The sequence below is a fragment of the Numenius arquata genome, chromosome 3 (assembly GCF_964106895.1).
Source record: "Numenius arquata chromosome 3, bNumArq3.hap1.1, whole genome shotgun sequence".
Lineage (NCBI taxonomy): Eukaryota > Metazoa > Chordata > Aves > Charadriiformes > Scolopacidae > Numenius > Numenius arquata.
The window spans coordinates 4,741,277-4,761,186 of NC_133578.1; the positions used below are offsets into that span (position 1 = coordinate 4,741,277).

The 19,910-nt window shown below is 40.5% G+C and overlaps 1 protein-coding gene across 1 annotated transcript in view; it reads left to right on the forward strand.

Annotated features, from left to right (window-relative positions):
* Positions 1 to 19,910, forward strand: part of GTDC1 (glycosyltransferase like domain containing 1) — a 133,114-nt gene that overhangs the window by 36,347 nt on the left and 76,857 nt on the right. Inside the window, exons 3-4 of the mRNA XM_074145569.1 lie at positions 1,876 to 2,043; positions 5,513 to 5,686. Of these exons, the coding sequence (XP_074001670.1) occupies positions 1,876 to 2,043; positions 5,513 to 5,686 (342 nt within the window). The remainder of the gene's footprint in view (positions 1 to 1,875; positions 2,044 to 5,512; positions 5,687 to 19,910) is intronic.

A 19,910-nucleotide genomic window follows, 5' to 3' on the forward strand; every position in this document is an offset into this window, starting at 1 on the left:
AATTTCATATAATTTTTGTAACATTTGGGGTATGTTTTCTCCTCTTTCTGTTTTTCTTTGTCACTCTAGCGCTAAACTCGCCGCCGTCTCCGCGCGGGGGTATTGCATCGCCCCCAGGAAGTTTTCCTACCCCTGCTTCCAGTCTGGCACCCAGGTCGTTAGGAGGTCCAGAGGTTATTACTCTTCCTGACAAATAAGTGATGACTTAAGTAAAACTATTTCTTTTTTTTTTCTTCTTGGTATAGCTCATAATAAGCCCGAGCTCCTACCTTAATTGGCATTCTGTTTGACAGCCCCTTTAGAACGATCAAATATTTGATGAACAAGGCAATAACATTCATCTCTTACTTTGGTAAGCCTTTCAGATTAGCATTGACTCAGGTTGATGAAGATGGATACAGGATCTGTGCTCTAGGAAGTGTTTGTTCTGTAGATACAGATTATCTGGGAATGGTGTGAGTTAGCGTAGGTGATGTTGGGATATATGTGCCTGTTTGGGGAAGTTCATCTGAGTTTTAAGGTTGACAGCCAGGATGATCAGAAGTTTTTAATGTTAGTGATGTCAGTTGGGAAGTAATCTTGAACAGAAAATCCATGGAAAAATACAATAGGAATAAAATAGGATGAAGAATAGGAATAAAAATAGGAAAGATTTTTAAATCTTTGCTTTGAGCAACCTGGTCTAGTGGGAGGTGTCCCTGGCCATGGCAGGGGGGTTGGAACTCGATGGTCTTTAAGGTCCCTTCCAACCCAAACCATTCTATGATTCTATGAAATGAATTAAAAATTGCATAAATCAATTCTGAATCACTAAAACGAAAGGTGAAATCACACACACACACACACACACACACACAAAAAAAAAGCGAGGAACATGCCGTGTTGAAAAGTAGTTTATTAAAGCTTAATGTTTTACGTTGAATAAACAGTGGCTCTCAATTTTATTTTATTTTTTATCCCTTATGATGAGAAGTGTCTACAGCGGTGTGGTTCTCTGCAGGTTCAGGATGCAGTTTGCCTGAAAGCAGGGCGAACCAGGGGACAGGAGATGATGCTCGCATACCTTTTTTTTTTTTTTTTTTTGGTGAAATGCAGGGAAATCTGCCACTGGTTACAGTTAGGGTCACGATTTCATATTACACATTTAAATACACTCATTTTCTGAGGGGCTGGTAAGTTGTACGAGGCTACGACAGCAGCTTGTTAGTGTTGTTTGTGCCTGCTTTGTATAATTGAAGGATGTGCGCGGTGTTGTGGACTGTGGAATAGTGGGAGTGCTGTGGCAGTGCCGGGGTGCAAGGGTAGAAACAACATTTCATTATAGAGGATCCCTAATAAAAATGTGAAAATAAAACAGAAGGAAAAAAAAAAAAAAAAAGAAGGAAAACAGACCATACTAGATAAGTACACTGCATAAATCAAAAGGGTTTATGTCATAACATGAACATGTGCCATTCCTGCTCATATATTGGATTTCAGTAGTTGGTTGCATAAAGAAGTAAAGTGTAATGAAACTGGCAAGCAAAGTATTCCCTAGTCAGCCTTATCTTTGTTCCATTTGTCCTTCAGATACAGCTTTTCTTGCCTTTTTCAATAAAATCCATCCAGCTTTTTTTTTTTTTTATTATTTTGCATCTCTCTGTAACCGAGCTGGGAAGACCAATGAGATTCGGTCGCTTTTCTAGTTGGGTTCTTAGCAGCTGCTTTTTAAAGAGATCAAAACTTCCAATGCTGCTACATGGTATTAAGGCTTAGCTATTGATGTGTCCCTATAGGGGTGATGTTTTTCTTGGGGAGGCGGGGGGGGAGAAGGGGAAGGGGTGACCCCTGCCAGCAGCCTCACCCACAGTCAACACTGCTCTCCTTGTTTTCCAGGATCCTCTTTGCGAGCTCGGTGCTTAACCTGGCTGAACTTGCCGCCCTCCGCCCTGACCTCGGCAAATTGAAAAAGGTCCTCTACTTCCATGAGAATCAATTGGCATATCCTGTCCAGAAATGCCAGGAAAGGGATTTTCAGTACGGATACAACCAGGTCCTTTCATGGTAGGTGTTTTCCCGCACCGCTCTACGTTATTTGAGGTGTTCTTCTGTCTACAACCGTTCAGCATCCTAACCCCGATGAGTCCTCCTCCCTATAAACGATGAGCCTGTAGCAAACCGAGGTACCCACAGTTGATAAAAGCGCTGTGGCAGAAGCAATCTGCTCTACAAACGCATCTCAGTTTCCTCTATAAAGTCCACCGATGCTACCTTGGGCTGCCACGGCGTCCCCCTTCCTGGTGGGGACTTTGACCTGCGCCTGGGCCCTAAGCGAGATGCTTTGTTTCTCGGCTGCTTCGTGAAGCTGCAGCTAATCAGCTCTTGCTCGGCCATAGCTTTTACTGCATCCAACAGAAATTATATAGAGGGTTTTAGAGAAATAAACAGAAAATTAAAATGTACTGCAGCACTTTTCTTCCAAGGAGAGGGCAGTAAACATACCAGATAAATCCTTGTATTTCTTTCATCTAGTATTCAGAAATTGTGCAGTGCTAAAACACCCAGACGTTTTAAAGGCTGCGGTCCTTTATTGTTGCTAAAAACAAATGTATTTCTCGAATCTGAGTTAATGAAAGAAGTTAATAACGGCAACACTGAAAAGCTTTGTGGTTGCACAAGCCTAAGCGAAACAGCAAAACTCAGTTGTTTTGAACTGAAATAAATTCATTTCCATGATCTCTCTCACCTATCTGTTCGGAAGGGAATTATTAGGAATAGGGATTGAGCATTTTAAAATACAACTTAATCTTTTGCATCCTTGTATTATAAGCCAATTTCAGTTGACACTGAAATTTCTCACATGATGATCTGCGTAGACTCTGGACGTTCTGTAGCTGCTTCTGCCACAGTGTTTGCAACATCTTTCACTTACTGAGCAGTAAAGATGGGAAAGTAGAGGGAAAGATCTTTTGAAAACAGTAGCAGCCATTTTCAGATTTTGTAACAAAAAGATGTGGCTTTTGGCACTGGGGTAAGAAATATTTTGTTTGTGTATATATATTTTGCTTTCTCATAGGAGCTATTTTTCACACATCTATTGTAAGCTGACATAAATTTCGTTTTTATGATAAAAATAAATTCTTTTGCCTTAAAAAAAAACTTCTATAGATGCTCCATTCTGTGCCCATCAGTCTCCGGTAGCTTCTCCATGTAATTGTATAATATTCATCTTCCCTTTTTGTTGCTGCAGAAACCCCATTTTTAACAGCAGATAGAAGTCATCTCCTCTGTACTGTTGGTAACTACCTGGTGGTCATCTGCAAAGAAATGTCATCTTCTATATCCATTAGAAATGTAAAAAACGTCTTTCCAGTTTTGCATAGAGATTTTGGAGATGATCAAAATTGAAGCACTTTGAATCTTCAGGTTGGTGCTTTGGATAATTTAAGAAAGAGAACTTTTTTCCCCTCCCTGATGTTCCTATAGACTTAATGCAATAAAATCACACTTTTCAAATATGCCGGAGATTCCTTTTAGCTGCTCAGGTGGTGGAGGTGACAGGATCTTTGTAATTTGCCAGCAATATCCATAACCTCTAGGAAAAAATTGGTCAGATAAGATCAAGACTTTCATCCACAAGAGAAGCAGCGATGATGGTGGCGGAACCTTTGCCACGTGTCAGAGAGCACCAAAAACGTGCCGGGCTCCTACGTCATCTCATGTCATCTCTAAATCATAGGATTGTCTAGGTTGGAAGGGATCTTTAAGACCATCTAGTCCAACCATCAACCTAACTCTGATAAAAACCATCCCTAACCCATGTCTCCAAGCGCTACGTCAACCTGTCTTTTAAATCCCTCCAGGGATGGTGCCTCAACCGCTGCCCTGGGCAGCCCATTCCAAGGCTTAATAACCCTTTCAGTGTAAACATTTTTCCTAATATCCAATCTGAACCTCCCCTGGTGCGACTTGAGGCCATTTTCTCTTGTCCCATCGCCTGTTCCTTGGGAGAAGAGATCGACCCCCCCTGGCTACACCCTCCTTTCAGGGAGTTGTAGAGAGCGAGAAGGTCTCCCCTCAGCCTCCTCCTCTCCAGGCTGAACACCCCCAGCTCCCTCAGCCGCTCCTCACAAGACTTGTTCTCCAGACCCCTCACCAGCTCCGTTGCCCTTCTCTGGACCCGCTCCAGCCCCTCAATGTCTTTTTTGTGGTGAGGGGCCCAAAACTGGACACAGCCCTCGAGGTGGGGCCTCACCAGTGCCCAGTCCAGGGGGACGATCAGTGCAGATGAGATGACTGGATTGTCTGTACAAAAATGAGGAGCCCGAGGAGTTAAAAGCCATAGATGGGGAAGAGGGTGGGATTCCAGAAAGCATTTCAGCTCCCACAGCCTGCTTGGAAAGGATTATTTCTCTCTAATGTTATATCTTTTGGGGCTTTTCCTGCTGACTCCTGCTGCTTTGGTGGGCAGTGTCAGTTCCCTCTCTTGCCCAGACAGCAGTGAGACGCAGTGAGGATGAATGACAGCCTCTCACCTCAAATATGCTTTTCACCAGCCTGGTGACTTACGGACGCGTGTCCTCAATGTATCTTATGACCCGTAGGTCTGTATTACGATACATAACATATTGAGAAAACCAACCGGCCATAAAGCATTTCTTACCTCTGTGGGCGTTGCGGGTTTGCCAGCGTAGGTTGTGTCAGCTCTTCCAGGATAAACTTACAGGGATTTCAGGGTTGTTGGTTTTTTTTTTTTTTTTGCTAGCTTCTCGTTTTCTCCAGGCTGACTCCAAGTGGAGAAATAACACCTGCATTATTATCTCCCTGCGTCTTAAAATTATCGATCCAGTTGATTTAAAACACGGCACTAAGGAACAAAATATGGCATTAATATACCAAAATTTTTCAAACTTCTTTTTGGTACCATGTGCTGTGGTTTTTGTATGTGTGTATATATATTTTTAGATATGTGAATATACTTTTAATCAGGATTGCGTATACGTAGGTGAAAATAACATTCTATTTCTCTACTATCCTGCTACCTGACACCCTTGGGCGGTCCGAGGGGGGTGATCCGAAGGTAAGTTGTCCTTCTGTGCGTAGGATAATTTATTTCTAAGGACTTTTCATTTTCTTTCAAGTTTACTTCTACAAAAGCTCTATTACAGTGGGCCTTATCTGTTTATAAAGCTTGTAAGAAATAACGGCAGCAGTATTACTCGTGCCATTTTATGAATAAAAAGTGATTCCCGGATCGAATAGGATATGCTTGTTTAGATTAATAATAATAATTTATTACTTAGTTTAAAAAAAATAAAATATTTCAAAGAGTGAATAGACAGAAATCAAAACATTTCTAATTAAGGTACATATGCTACTCCTAATTCACGTGAAAAAGCTGATTTTAATTAGCGTTCCACTTGCACCTTTTGTTTGTTTATGAGAATATGTATCCTATTTCCATGGCATTTAAAATAATTCTGTTCCTTTTTGCAGCAGCAGCACATTCATTAATCTTCACCGCTTTTTACAGTTTGGTTGCTGATGTTGTGGTGTTCAACTCTGCTTTTAATATGGAATCGTTTCTTACATCCATTGGAAAATTTATGAAGCTGATTCCTGACCACAGACCTAAGGATTTGGAAAAAATAATCAGACCGAAGTGCCAAGTCCTTTATTTTCCAGTCAGGTTTCCCGATGTGAGCAGGTCAGTACATTTTCCACGTCATAAATTGCCTCCAGCCTGTCAAAACTCTCTATTTATGGTGACGTTCTAACTAATCAGCTAAAGCATCGTTAATGAAAAGAGTTTGATAATATGCAAAAATCCCCTAATTGATAAATGTATTTCCATAATCAGAGGCTATTCAGGCAGCGTCTGTCCTTCGCCTGTCGTACAAACTTGCATCGCTCGGGGTGAGTGATTTCCCACTTGTTTTTAGTGATTTCCCACTTGTTTTTAGTGATTTCCCACTTGTTTTTAGTCTTTTAGGAGTTGCCGGCTCCTCAGCTCCATATATATTTGTACAGGGGAGGTCAAGGAGGAGAAAGAAATGCTAGAGGAGAATAAAAGCCTATAGTCCAGAAGCTGTATTTCCCCTGGTGTGCTGCGGTGAGATTTTATTCCCTTCTCCCTCCCCTACCTCTTCTTTTATCACTTCCCAGGTAGGCGAAAAAGCATCCCAGTAGCAGGGAAGGGACTTGCGGATGTTGGCGTTGGCTGCAGCCGTAGTTGCTCTTCCCTCGGTTACTCTGAAGGACGTTTTTTATTACCCTCGTTTCGGAGCCCGTCTTGAAATTAGCGGTGGGTTATGTGGCTCAAAGGGAACATTGGCGAGATCCTTTTCACTTTTGATTAAACCTGGCACAATTGTTTTTCCTCTTATAAGGGACTCTCCTCCCACCGAACAGGAACTTTGCTTCAGTGGGACCGGTACTAAATAGAGTGTGATTCTGCAATTTGATTATACTCTTAAAACCAGCACGATGCTGACTTCATTTTTTTTGCTGAAATAAGGGTGGAAGGCACCGTAATGACTCTGCAGGAGTCCGGCTTTTGATCTGATAATAAGTTCTGGCCACATTTGAGATCTCTGTCCCTGACCAGCTTGTACATACAGTTATTTCAAAGCCTAAATATACATGTGTGGTAGTTTGGGGTGGAGAGATTTTTAATAGTGGAGCTGAGGTCGTGCACTCTGTTGATGTTCACGCTGCCAGGTTAGCGTTTCAGAATCTTGGAAAACTTAATATTCTAAAGCACTGATGCAAATCGTTTAGAAATCAATGTCTACAGTTGAGTCTTTAAACTTAAGTTTTTTGGCAAGTGGGTTAAAATCCTCCAGTGTTCCTCAGGGACGTGGCTGCCTGGATGGCAGTGGAGATCAGAACCTCTATATCTTTGAGGATCTACTGTGGCTTCACAGGGACCATGTTTTTCAAGAGCGAGGGAATGCTGTGGATGCTCAGCATATTTGATACCAAGCCATTTTAAAAGGGTTTTGTGGTTTTTTGGCGTACCTTAGGAAATCATGTGGCCCAAGCCTGGTTTTGGAGATGGAGTTGGGATAACCCTGTCTCGTGTATTAAATCTGCTCTTTGGGATTTCTCAAGACCTGGCAGATGGGGTCAAACGAGACCCGAAAAATTAGGCTGAAGTCATACGCGCAGTCATCATTTGTCCAAAGCAGAAGGTGATTAGGGGAGTTAAAATGACCAGTTTGCTACCCAAACTGGTCAAGTAGGAAGATCTTACGTCTTACTGTGTGCTCTTCTAATGTCCTGCTCTTAGGTTAAGTCTCACCTCACAAAGCAGGACACCTTTCACGTTTCCATCGTGGTTGTTGCCCTTGAAATTGTATTGAACAGCTTATTTTCAGCAACGATGGACAAAATTAAGATGTTCATAAAGAACTGTGTGACTGCACAACTTTCTCAGCAGAGTAATTAGAAAGGCAGATTAATATCAGCTCTAGTATTTCTAATATGTGTTTTATTCAACTAACTCAAGATGCAAGATCTGGATGTTTTTTAGAATATCATATCATTACAAGGAAAATAAAGCAGAAGAAAGGGCTGTTTCTGCTTAACTCTGAGGTTCTTTGGGTTTTGACCTTCAGCTGCAGCCAGTATTTACTATTTCTTTACAAGATCATGTTTTAAAATAATTTGGAATGCACCTGTGGCAATTGAATGCTGGTTTTTAATTTTGACTGTATTACTTGTAGTGACTGAATGGAGACTGAGGACAAAAAGGTTAAGAAAAATTGTGGCCAAGCTAAAATTTATAAAGCAGGCTCTTAGCCCAGAGTGTTTTTCAAGTTATTTTCAAATGGTAATTTGCTTTATCCAAAGCAAACTCATACAGTGTAAGTAAGTGATTATTTGCATGACTGACAATCATTTCAGTGCCTGCAGTCTTTTTAAAATGCATAATTTTGCTGCGATGTTGGGAAAATATTTAAAAATTCTGAAGGCAAAATAACCAGGATGATTTTTATTTTTTTTTCTTTACTTTGACCTCTTTTATTTTGCGTGTGAATGTCTCAGGGTGTGTTTGGGTCTTAGACATACTCTTCATTTGGATTTAGGAGAGGGCTGATCTCGGAAATCGTCCTCTTGCATGTGATGGTGATCTTTTTAAGATTATTTTAGATTAATATTGCAATTGTAGGGCAAAATAAAATATATCTGACTCGTGATCAAAACTAGTGTAAGAAAGGAGCATGTGAAATGAGTTAATCCCATAACGGGATCTACCTTTTAATGTAATTACTGTAGGTGATGGGTACACAAACTAGCACAAGCAGTGTAGTAAACCATCGCTTGAGAGTGAAGGTGTAATGATGAAGGACACCTCCGGAAATACCTCTGAATACTATTAGAGGTACCGTTATAGGTATGTGTAGTGTGTATTTAAATATTTCAGCTGGGTATCTAATTACTGCTCTTCTAGTTTTGAGAGGAAATTATCAGTGCTTTTTAATAAAGGTTCTTCTTTTGAATAAATACTTGTCGTAAGGGCACGTGTTGGGGTTCCCAGAGCACAGAACCAGACCGTGGTCCTTATCTGACAATGAGAAGAGATGAAAGGATTTGAGGATTTAGCAGAATAAGAAATGTACTGGCCTAATCCTCCTGTTTTCTGGTTCTGACGACAACTACCTTCCATATTGCCTCCGGTGGTGCCACAGCCACTCCGTATGCCCTCATCCTCTATCATTTCTGGACTTGGAATTCTCCGTTTTACACATTGTGATGAAGTAAATGGTGTAGAAATACTTATTGGAGCACATCTAAGCTTGAAGACAAATAAAACTCCAGGTTAAGGCTGTCACTTCATAGCACATGGGTGTTGCAAGGGGTGTGGACCGGTAGCTGATTTTTTGTGCCATATGTGCTGTGTATCAGCCTGGTTTTTTACAACACAGTGAATAAAATACATTGTAATTCACACTTCCATTGTCATTGGCTAAATTTCAATTTATTTTCTATTGTAATGTAGATAAAATCCTAAATGTTGTGGTTTTTTTTTTTCTTTTTTCCTATACAATCAGTAGAGTCAATTTTGATATTATCTGTTTCCACTTTTGGAAAAAAAAAAAAAAAAAAATCCCTTTTCTTTTGATGTCTGTGGTACCTGCATCTCCATATGCCAGCAGATTCCCCTGGAACAACTCTGGAAGGTCTTGTTGATGTTGTGTGGGAATTCTCTTGGTCCATCCACATCCAGACCGTCTCTGGCAGTCGGCAAAGCGAGGTCAGATTTGGGACCCCTTGGAATTCATTTCAATGAGAATTTTCATATGGATTTTGGTTATTATTCCTATTCCTCTGACTGCAGTATATCTTTATTGTTACCTTCCTGGTAGAAAAGGAAGATGTTTTTATAAGCAGGAATGAAGTAACGTTCCTAAGAGCACAAAATGCACATTGGACTAAGGTGGAATAATATAAAAGAAACACGAGAGGATGAGGATTACAGCAGAAAACAAAAATAGCTTCTTTTAAGTGGAACTTGTTAGTGAGTATCTTGTACTCTTTGCATTACACATTTTGAAGTAGAATTAAAGATTTTAGACATGTTTCTTCATTTGCTTTTATAACTTGGTACATTTAACAGGACATTTTCAACCATTTGATTTGATTTTGATTTTTTTTTTTTAGTTATAGTGTAAGAGAGGCAGGATTTGCCAATTTAGAGAGTACTTTAGGGACAGTCAGGGGAATTCCTGACTGAAGCAGAAGTTTTTAAAAGGCGCTGACAGTATCTCTTGTACAGAAATGTGACTGTCACGTGTGGAGGAGCCTGTTTTGGGGAAATAAAAATTGCATTACTTGGCCCAGGCTTGCGGGGCTGAACTTCAGCCCTCTGTTTAGATAACTAAGAGGCCTTCCCTTCCTCTGTAACCCGAACGCACTACAATAGCTTTGCTGGGCTGGAAAAATACAGACGTCAACGAAGAGGGAGAGACTTTGAAGAGCCCGAAGCGATAGATGGGCACTGGGGACATGTCTGCGTGGCACAGAGCGATGCTCAGCAGTGGTACCCGAGTGAGCTCTAGTGAACTGTCTTGCGTATGGGAAGCAGTACACCTTAGAAGAGCAGTTTTTTGGCTAATTAGCCTTCCAGTGAAATAGCGTATATTAGCTTAGGTGGAGTAGTATGCTAATGACAGTGATTCTGGGGCTAGCTACTGCCTTTGGTGGTGGCTCAGGCATCTCCGTGGTGGGCTGTGCTCTCTCCGGTAGGCACAGCATCCCTGCCACCACAGTTTATGGGTAATTAGCATAATTAGAAAATGCCAATAGACTGCTCCTACCTTGGGGCTTGCTGCTGAAGAACTGGGTGATGGAAATTACTCCCCTAAATGTCTTTTCCTCCTCACCTGCCACCAGCAGGGTTTGAGGGTTGGTGTTGGCACGCTAGGACAGTAACACAACGAGCATGAGGGATGCTCTCAAAGATCTGGGACACGGCACCTATTGGGAGGAAAGTGCAGTCCTGGCTTAAAAAGGGCATAAAATTTGAGTTCTGGAGCCCTTGGCTGTGGATCGGTTCCCTTCTACATCTCTGGGGTAAGCAGAGAGGAGCTACATCTACAGCGAGGGGTTGGGTGGTTGAATGAAGGGGGCCTCCATCCGTATTCAGTGGGGCTTTCTGACGTGGTGCTTCCTCCAAGTGTGCATCATGTACCATGGGGGCGGTTGGGAGGTGATGCAGGAGTTTCCATTCCCTCTCTGGATCCCCAGGTCTTCCAGGCAGAACATGCCAGCTTTATCCCCAAAATATTTATCCCCAGAACTCTGCAGCAGCAGCAGACTGAATGTGCTCTCCTAGAAGAAGGCCTGGCTGAGCGGTCTGCTGGGATGTATTCGTTGTGCAAAACTTTCTAAAAAGTAATTTCTTTTTATCTATTCAGGGACAAAAATAGTTTTACTGACTCTCTTTTATCTGTCGTATAGGTATCCCACTAAACGCTGTCATAATAACCATTTAGTCTCACAATAGCTCACAAGGATACTTAAGCAGAATTCTCTGTGCAACCCAGTTTTTTATTATGTTGGGTACTGCTCATGTTGCATACAACGCATTCCCATAAAACTTGCATTTTGTATTTACAGAGAAATTTCTCTGGAGAGTTAAGGTCTTGTAAAACATTCTTGTTCTACAGCATGAACGAATTATTATACTCTGGGGCATTAAAAGTGAAGTGTACTGAAGAAAAGAATTTTTTCATTAAAATGCAGTTTATATTGATAAAACAGATTACTAGCATTTGATGAAATGTGAAACTTGGATCTACCCATATCGCTAAATCGCCAGTAGGTTTGTTTTGGCAAGAAGAATAGTATGTAATGTATATCAGGACCAATCATTATACAGTACCTGTTAGTTTTGTATTAGATTAAATTGTCTTTCACTAGAGTACTTGAAAAAAAAAAAAAAACCCACCCTACTATATCTGTATCTTGAAGTAGCAGAATGTGGTAACCAAGAATATTAGAAAATAAAAGCTGTCGTGTTATCAGTTTTGGCACAGTCATTTATCAATCAGTATTTTAAACATTGACAAGTGGTAATTTAATAGGGAATGACCCTGTTGGCAGGAAGTTCTAATGACAGATGATGCAAACTCATTTATCACTATGGGGCTGTGCTGGCTTCTTACCTTTCTCAGTATCACAGCTCATATTTTCCAAGTCTGGGATGTGAGAAGCCACAAAGGGCAAAACCTGTGGCACCGAGCCTATAACCACTCCCATCTAATCTGATTAACCCCTTAGCTGCAAATTTCTCTACAGCATAGCTGGGAAGATCTGAAAGTTCTGATACTGGTTGAAATACCGTTTATTTTTTAAGCAGGGTTTGCCGTAGTACTTGTAAGCGTTTTCCCATAGTAATTTTTTTTTTTAGAAATGTTTGAGTCGTGTCACTTTGAATACAAAGTTGAGACCCGCTGGTACTTGGCTTTCAAAAACAAACCACATTCTAATAATTAATAGCACATTTCATTAGCAGGCATTAAAAATATTATATGCGGTGCCCTATACAATGGGCAGCTATTATTATTATTATCATTGCTACTCGAGAAGGAAATTGATGCATTCAGAGGTTTAATTGATTCGTGCATATTCATGTGGGAAGGCAGTGGTAGAGTCACGACTGGCCTGGATTATTATGCACTTCCATGCATAATAATTTCTCTGCGGCTCGTAAAGAGAATAGACTACCTTGCCGTAACGTATGTGGGCATTTGAAGTTGAGGGATGTCATGGGAGAGGAGATGAAAATGACACCTTCATCAGCAACTGGTATGGATGGCGCTTTTAATTCTGCTGGGATTAGTCTATCTGTAATGCAGTAATTCAGCTGTGCTTACTCAGAATGAAAACAATAATATATTTTTACTTTAATATCCACAATAGTAAAAGTTTTCATGGATTTGATATGATTTTATGTTACCTTTTTTAAAGTGTAAGGAAGGCGAGCCTTGCTTTGGGCTTTCTCCACCTTCCTACCTCTGTTCTCCATCTGTTCTTTCTTTTTTCCTTTCTCAACAGTTTTTCTCCTCAAGACTGGGATCGGGTTAAATATCATCCTTGTAGAGGAGGATTCAGACACGAAATACTTTTAGAGTTTGCATCAAATTGTTGTAATAAGAATGAGAGAAATTTTAATTTAATTAGTTAAAATTGTCAAGGCAGACTCGAAGTCAGGCTGTTTTGTTTTGTTTTTTTTTTTTTTTTCTTCTATTCAAAGCGGGAAAAAGCGATTGATTAATGGCAGGATCCTGAAAAGTGCTAAATACCCTCATTTTTGCTGCAGTGATTGGAGCTGAGGGTGCTTGGGGTGTGACACGGGTGGCAGGAGGTGGCAGAGAGGACAAAACGCTGGGTATCAAGCGACGCGGCTGTGGCCAGTTCTCTTCCAAACCATGGGAAGGGACAGAGTGAAATCCCTCGCATGTGTGAAAGATGATTTTTATAGACAAGGCTGGCCCTGCTGAATTTTGCATTTCAAAATACTGCCCTTCAACGTTTGAACGATTCCATATTTTTTTTATTATGAAATTCATGAATATTACATAGAAGTGGAGGTGGATTTTTTTTGTTGTTGTTTTGTTTTTCTTTAAAGGGATTTCACGCTTACAGGATTGTAACAGAGAGGGAAGGAGCTGTGTTGGACGTATTATTTCTTAGTTGCTCCATGAGGCAGTGACAGAACCTTATTGCTTAAATATTCCAGGCATTTGTTTTTGTAAGGTAATGGAAAAGAAAGTGGGTGATGTGCTAAAAATTGCAGAAAAGATAGGAATAGGAAGGGATATCTGAGCTTTTAGAGATTCTTCACTGAGAATACAAAATGTTTCCAGGAATTATTTTTAGGAGAATGAAGGAATCTCTGTTACTGGTAGTGGAGGAATGGCAATACCTTTAGAAAAAGCCAAGCTTCATCTTGAGCACGGTATTATTTTGAGGGGAAAAAAATAAAACCAAAAACCCAAATCCAAAAAAAAAAAAAGAAGGACCTTTTTAAAGACTGGTGGAATTACAGAATAGCCTTGGAAATTGTTATTAAATTTGAAACTAAAACTTTTAAGCGGGTTGGATCTGCTTCAAGCACTGTCGTGTGCCAGATTGCAGACAACCCATTCAAGTTAAAGCCAGAGGTACCCTTAGATGGAAGTGTCAGCGGAGAAGAAACTAAGATGTTCTATAGGAATTTCAGAGAATAGAGAATAAGAGAACAAAATTACACGATGGAATACATAAAATCGCAGTTTTAAGTTTGAAGAGGAAACTTGAAACATAGCTCTCCAGGCCTATGGAGATGACCTTTATGTAATGTGTAAGAACAATTTCATACAGATGTTTTATTTATACATAACCAAATGGGATGAAGTTAAATGATTTTTAATTTTGCCAAATCAGAGATAATTTCTTTGTTGTGCACGGAGTATTTTAATCTGTTTAGGTTTTTTCTTTTTTTTTTTTTTTTGCTTTTGCATTTGCAACTAGGAATATTTAATATTTTATATTTTGGACATTCCCCCTGCTCAGTTGTGACTCCCGGATGAAATAATCCTCCTCTTCTTCCCTTTAAATAATTCAAATAGCATACATTTAAAAATATGAAAATCCCAACGTAAACGTACCAGAAGTGCTTTTAAGGTAGGAGGCTGTTCAGCTTTACTGTTGAATAGATGCCCGTCTAAATAGTAATGACGGTTCATCAGAGTTTTGGGTTTCTGAGCACCAAGGATTAGGGATGCTGGTTGTAGAGCTATGGGAGATCCAAGTCCAGGAATGCTCTCCCAGCTTCTTTTCCTCACGTACGTATGAGAAAAGATCTTTGCACTGTATTTCCTTTATTAACGACGGGACATTTTGTGTGTTGAGAAATCCATGTTTGCAGCAAAAGGGGGTTTCAGATACTGTATAACAAGATATTATTGGGTTCAGTCTGTTTCTCAAGCAATGTTGTAGGCACTAACAATAGCCGGGAAGAATAAATCAGATACTAAGTTGAATCAGCCAACCTGTGATTAATTTTAGAGTGGATTCCTCACAAAACCGTGTCAGTTTCCTATGACTCCTAAGTAGTGCTCAGGCCAGGCTTGCAAGAAAATAAGGACTTTATCCATTCTTGGATAGCTCATATTATTCCTGCCCCCCGTACAATCTCACAACTCGTCAGCAGACCACGTTGTCTCTATTTTCGTTGCTGCCCAACTATCTGTGGGATTAATGGTCATAGAATCATAGAATCATCCAGGTTGGAAGAGACCCTTGGGATCATCGAGTCCAACCATCTACCCTACACTACAAAGTTCTCCCCTACACCATATCCCCCAACACCACATCTAAACATCTCTTAAACACATCCAGGGATGGTGACTCAACCACCTTCCTGGGCAGCCTGTTCCAATGCCCGACCACTCTTTCTGTGAAAAATTCTTTCCTAGTGTTCAGTCTAAACCTACCCTGTTGGAGCTTGAAGCCATTCCCTCTTGTTCTGTCATTAGTTACCTGTGAGAAGAGACCAGCACCAACCTCTCTACAGTGTCCTTTCAAGTAGTTGAAGAGAGTGATGAGGTCTCCCCTCAGCCTCCTCTTCCTCAGACTAAACAGTCCCAGCTCCTTCAACCGCTCTTCATATGATTTGTTTTCCAGGCCCTTCCCCAGCTTCGTTGCCCTCCTCTGCACTCGCTCCAGCACCTCGATATCTCTCCTGTATTGAGGTGCCCAAAACTGGACACAATACTCGAGGTGTGGCCTCACCAGTGCTGAGTACAGGGGCACAATCACCTCCCTAAATGTGTAATGTCTCTCCATTACACCAGAGCCCTCAGCTTCCCAATGGTCTTCCCTTGTCAGCTCTTCTTGTCCAGAAACCATAGGTGTCTTAGTGCTGGTTCTGCACTGATTGAAGAGACTCTGATTTAATTTCTACAGGGTGGATTTGATTTTTAGGCATGTTCCCCCCTCTCTGCCAGAGATGCTCTTCGATGGGGTTCCGTGTCTTCATCCCACATAATCATCTCTCAAAACTATTCACAACCGTGTTCTCCTTTAAACCCTTTAAGCATTTTTCATCTCCAGCTGATGGTTCTCGTAGCTGTTGGGTAGGGAAGCCAAAAAGATCTTCCTTCTCTTTGTCACTAAATGGTGGGCCAGTCCATATGGCTGTGCAGGTGAATACAGAAGGTAAAGAACATGCGGATGGGTAGACTCCTTGTTGCTGGAGATGCACCAAGCAGCAGTATAGCTCCACTATACCAAATAAAAAAAAAAACTTATGTGATTCTCATACTCAATAGAGAAGATATTTTTTAAAGATACAGGTTGGCGTGTCTGCCTAAAACACTGAAAAATTGTATGTTGCTGTGGTCACCCATGTTCAGGAAAGATTAATTCGAACTGTGAGACAGGTACAGAGCGTTACTGCCAGGATGATTAGGGAGAATCTGTATTATGAGAGCAGATTAAAAGAGTATGGTTCGCTTGTCCTAGCAAAAGAAAGGTTGAGAAGGGGATATATGTTAATCTTTATAAATACGGTCAGAGGATAAATGCCATGAAAGAGGAGGAATTATTTAAGTTCCAGGATAATCCTTACAACATCCGCTAGGTATAAATTGGTCATTATTAAATGACTCAAACTGGAAATGAAAAAAAGGGTGCGTAGGGTGGATGTTTGGTTTGGTTTTTGGTTTTGTTGTTGTTTCTGAGAGGTGTTTAGTTTTGAAAGAACTGTTGCAACACTATGGAAATTTAAGAGGAACTATATAAATTCATAGAATAGTTGGTTAAATGATACAGGAGTAGTGCCAGGCAGTTGCAGATGTTTGCGATGATGATAACCCCAAAATGAAGATGCAAAGAGATGGACTATGAGATGGTCACATATTGACTTCAGTCTTGAGACCTGAACTGGTCCATGAAGGAGATCATGTATTTCCAGTGTGTATAAAAGACACAATGGAAGACCAGTCTGTTCTGTGTATGACACGAAGTGTTTATCTTGAATTTTATTAATCAGGTGCTTTATAAGTGAGCAATGTCCTGCAAGGTTTGTCTAGCTCATGTGTTCAACCTCTCACCATATTTGGGATCGGATGATGAATTTTTTCTTCTTTTGATTTGATAAGGAATTTTCATTAGCCAAGATTCATAATCATCGTGGTGGGAAGGGGAAAAAATTAGGGGAATGTTTTTGCTTTTATCTATCTACTGGGATCATCTGGACATCTTAGTGCTTTTGAAGAAAGCCATGTCATGGCCATTGTGTTTGGTTCCTTCTCTCCGCTCCCTTTGACGCACTGGAGTTTTTGAGGCATCAGTCTTGGACTTTGCTGTTCCGTGGCCACCTGAGCATCCCTCAGAAGACAACACAAACTGGGGTGGTGCCAAGGGTTGACAACCTCAGTGCTTGGGGAAGGGATTAGGTGAGAGTTGCTTCACCAAGAACCGCCTTGGGGGCAAAGTGTTGAGTACTTTGGTGCTGTAAGCATCCTTCTGGGATTTGCCTCAGTTTACTTTTGCTCACTGAAGCATTTGGGTAAAATTCTTCTCTTGAGCTCATTGGAGTCAGGATGAGTTTATTTTAACTTTCTTATTTTGATGAGTCTGTGTGGCTCCTTCATTCCCAGCCTTGTGCAGAGCGATTTAATACTAAAATTGCCTCAATCTGCGCTTAAAGCAAATGAATCGCAGAAAGAATTTTTTCTCCAGTAATTCCTTTCAGTGGCTGAAATTTTATCTGTCCTTCATCAAACTTCATCGCAGGTCTTTTGGTTTCAGAGTTCACTTATGTTATCTGCCGTCTGATTTTTGAATTCCCGATGTTGAATTATGTGGCTCTGTATGGAAAAGAGAGGATTTGCCCCTTTTCGGGTGCCTGAACTGCCTTCCTTTTGTTACCAATGAAAGGAGGGATTATCTGTCAGGATTCCTGGTAACCTAGTAGTCACAAAATAAATTAAAAAAAAATAAAAAAATATTTAAAAATAAATTTAAAAAAGAGCAATAGCAGGTGAAAAAATATCTTTTTTTTTTTTTTTTTTTTTTTAGTGAAGCCTTGTATGGCATATACAAGGTTGCCCTGGTTTTAAAACATTATATCTTTGGTTCTGAAAGCGGCTGAGCTCTTCCCAGAGGTAGTCGGTGCTGAACTTGCCGGCGCGTCTATACGTTGGCGGCTTATTAATTCTGGAAGCGTCCCTTCGTTTGGGCCGGCAATAAGTCCTGTTCAGTCATTGCGCCGGGGAGGAAAAACGTTTAAAGCTGCGAATGGTGCATTGGAGCCCGTTTGTTTGCGGCAGATGATTTGCCTGAGCTTTGATGCGCAGTCACTTTCTGACATTTGTGTATTTCAGCAGTGAACAATGTAAACTCATTTTCTGAGCACTTTGATTACTTGCACATAGCGGTGCCCATGGCATGTGACAGAGAAGAGCACTCTATCCACTAATCAGATAGATATGCTTCAAGCGTATTTACACAAAATAATGAAAACAGCTGTTAGATACCTTTAAACTTGAGTGTGTTTTGTTATTAATCTACTAGCCCGTACACATGACACTATAATTCTTCGCTCACTCAAGTTGCCTTTAATGACACAGTAATAAAACGGAGAGGGATGAAAGTAATGGAATTGTAGAATGTAATGCCTCAATTGTTCTACAGTGTCTTCCTTTTTGCCAAAATAAACCACAATTAGGTCCATATGGTGTTTTGAAGTTTTCAAGCAATGACCCTAATAAAAAGTAATGAATTTCTGACAAAAGAAAGCATGGTGCTCTTTTAAGCAGATATCTTCGCTATTGATCTAGTTATGATTGCAGACTGATATGCTAATAGAAGAAGAAAGGTTCAACGTGCCTGGTACAAGCACTTTCATTTGTGGTTTATTTTATTCTTATGAAATTCAGATTGAAAAGGTAGAAACATGTTGTAATCCATCAGTTATGACTCCCTTTTTTTAAAAGACCTACTATAAAGAAAACAAATGGATTTTTCCTGAGAAAAACGGGAGTTTGGAAAGCATTTGTTAACTCGAAATTTCCAAAGCGCGTGTTAATGAGAAGAGGATGCCTCGCAGTGATGAAGATGCTTTGTTTGGGTATGTGAAATTTGTCTCGTGCACTTTATTGTCTTCAGAGGTCCAAGCTGGACTGTTTACTGTTCTCTCTTTAAACCTTTTCGTGAGGGAATTGGAGTGATGCTCCTCTTCATCTCGAAAATCAAGCTGTGGAGGGAGCAGTTGTTAGGTAAGTACGGATACTCAAACCCAACGACTGGGGAGGACGTGAGGCTCATCCTCATATATAGCACATAGCTGTGGGCAACCGTTAAACAAGTGCGCTGTGTCAGCGTTATTCCAGCGCAGTAATAACGATGCCCAAAGTACCGGTAATCTCGTCTTAATAAAGAGAGGAGAAGGCAGGTTCTGGAAACAGATACCAGGGGAAATAAATGGCTGATGTGGTGAACCTTTCACTGTTGAGTGAGTGTTGGTTCCACCTACGTGCGGTCCTAAAGGAGTGAATTGAAAGGCATCCGCTGGAAAGTGTATATTATTGGCATTATTTTACTCCAAGTTGTGTGGTTAATGTTGAGCAAGGCCTGTAGTCCTGCAACACGAAACTACTCAGAGCGTGCCTTCAATAAGATCTGGCTCGTCTACCTTTGATCATCTCTAGAAACCATCTCTGAGTGGCTTCTTCACTGCTAAATTACAAGTCCATTTATTTAATGGGCTAATTTCTCTATTGCCTGTTCTCTAACTATTGAGCTGACTTTCAGACTTCCCACTCAAGTCTCTGCTGCTGCCCCTTTGGAAAATAACCTAATTTTGGCCTCAGTAACCCTTACCATTTTTCACTTATGTTTTCTACCTTCTACATTGCTAATTTCTCCATCTCCTTATGTATCACGTACTTGTGTGTGGTTACTTTACTCATCTTAACAAAGAGAGTCTTGTTGATGGGTTAGAACTTTATCCTCACTAGTCTATCTTTTATGCAAGGTAAAGGAATTTTTATTTATTCCACCACTTTCCTTCTTCCTGAAAATAGATACTGTTTTCTAATTTCTCACCTTCTTGCACTGGATGCCTCTATGAGATGTGAATGATTAATTTGTTTTATTGCAGACATGTTTAATAGCAATTGGTGCTTTGGAACTGGGGCTTGCCTTCTGGAAGAGGGCATGAGCTTCAGGAGAAACTAATCTCACTTCAGATCATAAAATTGGGGCTATTTCTGTTATTTTGAATTCTAATAAGAGAAAGCTAAAAGAGGAAATCTCCGCCTTATTTCCTATAATTAAGATGTGTTTGAATTGATTTTTCTTGCCTCCATTTTCAGTGTTAAAAGCTTTAAGAAATAATCTCATGTTCTGAAATAGGGTGTCAAATTGTAGTT